Source organism: Austrofundulus limnaeus, unplaced genomic scaffold (genome assembly GCF_001266775.1).
Source record: "Austrofundulus limnaeus strain Quisiro unplaced genomic scaffold, Austrofundulus_limnaeus-1.0 Scaffold218, whole genome shotgun sequence".
NCBI classification, from domain to species: domain Eukaryota; kingdom Metazoa; phylum Chordata; class Actinopteri; order Cyprinodontiformes; family Rivulidae; genus Austrofundulus; species Austrofundulus limnaeus.
Window position 1 is genome coordinate 498,336 of NW_013952620.1, and position 6,451 is coordinate 504,786.

Consider the following 6,451-nt stretch of genomic DNA (forward strand, 5'->3'; position numbering starts at 1 on the left):
GTAAAAAGTGGCGTACGCAAGTTTCTGGGCTCAAATTGTGCGTACGCCAGTTTTATAAATCCGACCCCTGGTCTTTTTATACAGGGCTCTTCAGTGCCTGGTACGCCCACTACTGGCCTACGGCTGAATCACAGGCAACTCGTCCAGAAATAATCTTCCCTAATGGATTTATAACGGTTTATTATGTGTTGTGAAGGTGTTTCGGGCATGTACCTAAAACTCTTTTAATCAGGACATTATAATAGTCAAAAAGTAGATTATAAAAGTCAAGGTTTAAAAAGGAAACTAAGACAAATGGTGTGGTGTCTTAAATCAGTATCTAACTAATAAATTCCTTCAATTCACTTTAAGTAAATGCAGAAATACCCTACAGGCTAAGGTTGAGCTCTGAGCCAGGATTCTTCTTGTCTTTTTTTTTTCTTCTCCGTGACCTTAAAAGGCTCTAAAGAGAACCCGTTGGACAGAATTTGCATCGGTTTACAGATCTTTAAAAGGCTAAGCGGCCTTGTTGCTCTTTTGTACAAAGTTAAGAGACGGTTTGAGTTGTGTCGCGGCGACAGAACGTGTCCAAGTGACATTTTCACATTGTGAGCTGAGGCTTCTCCTTCCCTCTGAAAACATTCAGAAGATCAGCCTTGGAGGAACTCAGAGGATAAGCTCTTATCCTTTGAAGGTTGACTCAGTTCTTAAGTGGCCTTACAGTAGGCCCAGCACAGCAGATGGACACAGGGAGGACTGAGGGTATTTACTGTGCAGATACAAAGATTTCAGTCTGATGTTTACACACATTCAGACGCTTCTGTATAATAAGACCTGTCTGTGAAGAACAGAGAGCTTTGAAGGACTTTATTCTTTTTTTTCAGACTGAATCGTCTGAATAAAACTGAGAAATAAAAGCCTTCAGCTCTGACAGTTATTAACATTGTTTGTCCAAACACACACCGTGTGCAGAGGCTTTGAAAGCAGCCTCTTCATTTTGTATGTTTTGGTGCAAACAGATTTGGATGGGAGTCATTATCTTTTCTCCTTCTCGCTGACTCATGAGATGCTTCTGTCTGATAGAAAACATGTTTGTCAGAAAAGAGAAGAAAAGAAAACTGTTTTAGAAAATGTATTTTCGACGATGGCGTCTTTGTTTTGTTTTTTCAGATGACAGATGCTTGATGTCTGTGATTTAAGGATCTTTATGATCCAGTTGTTTTTCTCCCTCCATGTTGTTTTTGTTTCACACTTTGACGGCGTCTTTTCACAGGGAGAGATCGGAGAACCTGGACAGAAAGGAAGTAAAGGTGATAAAGGAGAACATGTAAGCATATATTCATCATTTCTCATCCTGAGATTTTAACATTGATCCAGTTTTCTGGTGAAACGTAATGAAAAATGTTCCTCTCCAGGGTCCTCCTGGTCCTACCGGTCCTCAAGGCCCTGTTGGAGCTCCAGGTCCTGCTGTAAGTGTCCAGTTTTGTGTCAAACTTCCTGTTTCCACACATCTCCTGATTCTCACATCACGTTACTTTTCATGGCTTTGTGCAGGGAGTAGATGGAGAGCCAGGTCCCAGAGGTCAGCAGGGTATGTTTGGTCAGAAGGGAGACGAAGGCTCGAGAGGTTTCCCAGGACCTCCAGGTCCAGTTGGGCTGCAGGTGAGTAAATCAGTACATTAAATCCGACAAGCTGCGATTCTGTCATTGGTCAAGACTGAAAGCACTTAATATGGACCCCTCCTTCTTTTTTAGGGTCTGCCGGGTCCACCTGGAGAGAAAGGTGAAACTGGAGACGTGGGTCAGATGGTGAGACGGTTTGTCCTCTCTCTCTCTCTTAGTTGCTCGTACTCTTTGCAAACAAGACCAAGACTTTCTATTCTTTATAGGGTCCACCTGGCCCTCCTGGTCCCAGAGGCCCCTCAGGACCCCCAGGAGCTGATGGCCCTCAGGGACCTCCTGGTGGTATTGGAAACCCCGGTGCTGTGGGAGAAAAGGTGAGTGTCTGATCTGTTTATAATTCAGTTCGGTTTGATAACTTCAGAGAAATCTGCCTCTTTTATCCTGTTGGTCTCTGGTGTGTATTTGTGTTTAGAATGAAAGCGAGTCACATGGTTCTTACATAGTCTGGAGAAGTCTGGAGAAGTTTTCTACTTAACTTTAACCTTTTCCAGGTCTAGATAAATTTGTGAAAATAAAATCATAACATCGGTGTATTCAGACTCTTTCACCTATTGCATTATCTAAAAGTTTTAAATGGAACATTTCTAAAAGTTGCTCTGACAATAAGAGTGTTAAAATAAATATTAAATCTAAACAAAGTCACCATAATGTCCACTTTTGGTTCATGCAGTACAAAGACTGACATTTTTCAGGAATATGCTGATGGAGATTATCAGTCATCCAGAATATGATCAATCTAAAGAAAAGTAAAGAACAAAAAAACTAAACAACTGGACTAAAACTGAGGACGTTTCACTTCCTATCCAGGCAGCTTTCTCAGTTCAAAATGTCTGAAATTTGTGGAGTTCCATGTTTTATTGTAACTTTCAAATATTTACAATACAGCAGAGATTCTTATCCCATGAACGCCACCTTGAGGGCCTCAAAAGAACAACAGTTTTTAACTTTGCCGCAGAGGGCCGTGGGACCACATTGATTTTGAATAAGGTGCAATACACTTTCTCACCACTAGWAGCAGWAGTGCGCCACTCAGATGTTTAACAACTTTTTTTAATATGTAGAAGAAGAACCTTAGAAACCTGCTGAGAACGGAAACCTATTTTAAATTAAAAGTAGAAGCAAAAATAAAAGTAACTCATAAAAAACACCAAAGTTTGTCACTAATATGAAGTAGAGCTTCTGTTTTTTACCATGTAATATTTTAAAAGTTCAAAACTTTATCAAATACAGTTGCAGTTACAACCATATTTTAATTAGCACTTTAAATTATTTTTGTAGTTTATTTTTAAACATTTTGAATGTATCTTAAAGAAATTTTCAACTTGTCAAAAAGCTGTTGTTACTGTTATTGTTTGTCACTAATATGAAGAGCAGCTTCTGGTTGCAAAAGTTTTAAAACGCTATATTTTCATTTGTACTTTATCAAATTTATTTTTATAGTTTTTTTAATTTGAAACATTTACATTAAACTTTTTTTAATTTATTTATTTTATGCCCACAATTTTATTTTTTGAATTGTCTATTTTTGTTATTGTTTATTTAAAAATATATTTATTTTTGTGCTGATAAGCCTGAGTGGTCTGTTGACTGACCTTGTTCAAATAATTGTTATGGGCAGATTACAATATAAAAATATTTGTCATAATCATGTCTTTTGATTATTTGACAGGAGTTTTACTTTCAAACTGTAAGTGTATTTAAGTTAGTTATGTTAGTTATGATAGTTTAGTTCTGATGTAAATATAATAAAATTAAACTAGGATTTGAATAATTATCATTTTGATCCATACATTGTAATGTCTGACTGGGCCTTGTTCCACTTTATGTTCAACAAATAGGGCCCCGAGGTCAAAAAGGTTAAGAACCCCTGCGATACAGCATGTGTGCATGTGATCGAGACATTTCTCCTGTGAGCCGAGCAAACAAAGAGCCAAACGACTCTCCATGAGGGCCGAGTGGTTCCAAGTTAATCCACATGTGAATCTAAGCATTAACGAGGCCTCTCATGCACGTCTTTGCGCTTGGAACTCCACACTACTCCAGACAGCCTCCTGAACAGGAAGCAAAACGTCTTCAGCTTCAGAATAGACATTCATTTCTTGTGTTCTATTTTTTTTTCACATTTTGCAGAAACTGAAGTAGAAAACAAAATAAATTGTTTGCAGACACCTTGTTTTTTGTACTGGAATTTGTGACTTTACCTATTTAGTCAACAAATTAAATACAGTTTTATTTTAATAAAGTACGAATTCCATTTTGGAGTGAAAATCCTTTAAAAGATTCTGATCAAATGTGTTTCTTGGCAAAATATACATTTTTTTCATTTGTTTGTTGTCTCTCAGAGAATGTAATTAAACAGAGCAGTAATGATATAAATCCATCCTTTACAGCAGTAGGTAGGTGTTTAATTGAACAAGGTTCATTGTAAGGTCAGTGAGAAACACTCCAAATTTAGTAATTCTGCATAAACATTATGAAACTGCACTAATGTTTAAACATAATCAATTTACAGAAACTTTAATGTCAGAAAGGGCCTTGATTTGACCAAAAAAAGAAAATAAAATCTGAAAAAGTTTGAAATTGTGGAATTTCAAAATGTAAAATGTGCAGAAACTTTGGATTCAGTGTGTTAGTAACGAGTGCATCTTTGAGAAAAAAACTTTTTGGAGGCTTTTGCAGCTGTTAAAGTTTCATATTCTTATTTATATTTTACTCTTTAAATGGAGGATGGATATTTTGATGCACAATAAATCTAACAGAAAAAGAACAATATTGCTGGATGGGGGGGAGTATGACCTCCAGGCATTGTGCTGCAGTTCTAAGATGGAGGATGCATTATTAAAACCTGCTTACATAAAGTCAGATACAGTTCCTATCTCCCGCTGCTGCTTCAATATAAAGTCTTGCTTCAGCAGCTGTTAGGATGCAGAGCTGTGCACTTTGCCAACACTTTGTCTGCTGTGATGGTGTGATTAGTTGTATCAGGTTCAGTCAATAGAATCACCTCTTGCTCCTTTCTAATCTCCCTGAGGATCGCCTGTCCTCAAACACACATACTGCTCATTTGGCTCATCGCGCTCCAGCTGATAGGCTGTTTTATTGACGAGCAGCGCGACTTTTTAGCTGTAAACATATCCCTCATGTCTCTGTGATGAGCAGCTGTCTGTCATGCATTCGCTTTGAACGCTCTTAGCAGATTTTCCTCCAACACTTTGGTGGACGTGAGCAGATCTCAGATGCAACACAGCAAAAATAAAAAAGAAGAAACGGGTTGCTAAAACATGCGATTCAGCCTTGCTTATGAAAATTCATCATCCCAGCTGCTTGGTGTGGATTTATTTTAACAAGAGGGCTTTTGTAAGACAGCATAATGCTAATTTGAAGCCTCTGCTGAGAATGCAGAGCTGTTCGTGCTTGAGGGGAACCCGGATGTGCCGATCTGACACATCACAGCCCAGTTCTGCAGGAGCAGCCAGTCTGATGTGCTCTCCATCTTCCAAACATGAGAGTGTTTTCCTGCAGAACAGGTGTGGCAGGCTGCAGCTTATGTGACAGTGAATAACGATAGGGCCTGCCGTGTAGGTGAGTCAAACAGCCCAACTGCTCAACACGACACCAGGATGGGGACAAGATGTATGGGGCAGGGTCCGGCAGGAACGGTGAGGTCAGCAAACTCTCTGCTCCAGCTGCACAACTTGCCCCCCCTCTGATGGATGGAAACCTCTTGTGTCATCTCTTCTCTCATTCTGGTGACAAGGGCACCGGGACAGTTAGGGCTGACGTAGAACCCTACTGGGTCAGCAAATCCCCGACTGATAACCTACGTGTCTCTCCCTCTGTCTCACCCTCACCCCCCAACCTCCTCTCAGGGCGATGCTGGTGAAACAGGAGAACCAGGTCTTCAGGGAGAAGTTGGCCCACCAGTAAGTTTCTGATCCTTCCTGTCTTTAAATCATTAATGCAAACTGGAATCAGCAGCAGAAGACCAATCTGCGTTGGTCAAAAACTCGTTTTTACCTCAATATTTTAGGGTCCAAGAGGAGAGCGTGGAGAGAAGGGAGAAGCTGGTCCTGCTGGTGCTGCTGGACCTCCTGGTCCTAAAGGTCCTCCTGGAGATGATGGACCCAAAGGCAGCCCTGTAAGATCTGTTTTCTGTTGAAAAAAAAAACTTTTTAAAAATATATATATATTTAAAGGCACAGAAGATAAAAATAATCCTGTTAAATTCACGCAGTGTTTAAAAAAAACTGATGCAGTCTTTTATTTTCAGGGTCCAAGTGGTTTCCCTGGAGACCCAGGCCCACCTGGAGAGCCTGGTCCAGCTGTAAGTGTGTGCAAGTTGTCAACTGATTTGTAAATAAGCTCTAGTGTTTATTGAAGTTTTTAATTTCTTGTGAAAGGTCCTTGACTGAAGCTTTGTTTGACTCTGATGCAGGGTTTAGACGGTCCTCCTGGTGACAAGGGAGATGATGGAGAGGCCGGTCAGCCTGTGAGTAATTCTTCTGCAGGGCTGGGTCGGGTTTGAAGAAACATAAATTGTAAGTTGGCGCATTTTTATTTAAAACCAGGGTTCACCAGGACCCACTGGAGAGTCTGGTCCCTCTGGACCACCAGGAAAGAGAGTGAGTACTCGCTGGGTCTCTTTCTGTCCTAACTCAGTATAAAGGTTTTTATTGTCCAGCCTTATGTTTGGTGATAATCTGTGTCAAATCGTTTTTAAACAGGGGCCACCTGGAGCACCAGGACCTGAGGGAAGACAGGGAGAGAAAGGAGCCAAGGTACCCAAACC

At 40.1% G+C, this 6,451-nt stretch overlaps 1 protein-coding gene across 2 annotated transcripts in view; it reads left to right on the forward strand.

The window, feature by feature from the left end:
• col5a1 (procollagen, type V, alpha 1) overlaps positions 1-6,451 on the forward strand; it is a 129,060-nt gene that overhangs the window by 105,263 nt on the left and 17,346 nt on the right. For both annotated transcript variants that reach the window (XM_014019369.1, XM_014019370.1), the window contains exons 44-54: positions 1,253-1,306; positions 1,395-1,448; positions 1,534-1,641; positions 1,735-1,788; positions 1,869-1,976; positions 5,532-5,585; positions 5,693-5,800; positions 5,933-5,986; positions 6,098-6,151; positions 6,231-6,284; positions 6,387-6,440. In XM_014019369.1, the coding sequence (XP_013874823.1) occupies positions 1,253-1,306; positions 1,395-1,448; positions 1,534-1,641; positions 1,735-1,788; positions 1,869-1,976; positions 5,532-5,585; positions 5,693-5,800; positions 5,933-5,986; positions 6,098-6,151; positions 6,231-6,284; positions 6,387-6,440 (756 nt within the window). The remainder of the gene's footprint in view (positions 1-1,252; positions 1,307-1,394; positions 1,449-1,533; positions 1,642-1,734; positions 1,789-1,868; positions 1,977-5,531; positions 5,586-5,692; positions 5,801-5,932; positions 5,987-6,097; positions 6,152-6,230; positions 6,285-6,386; positions 6,441-6,451) is intronic.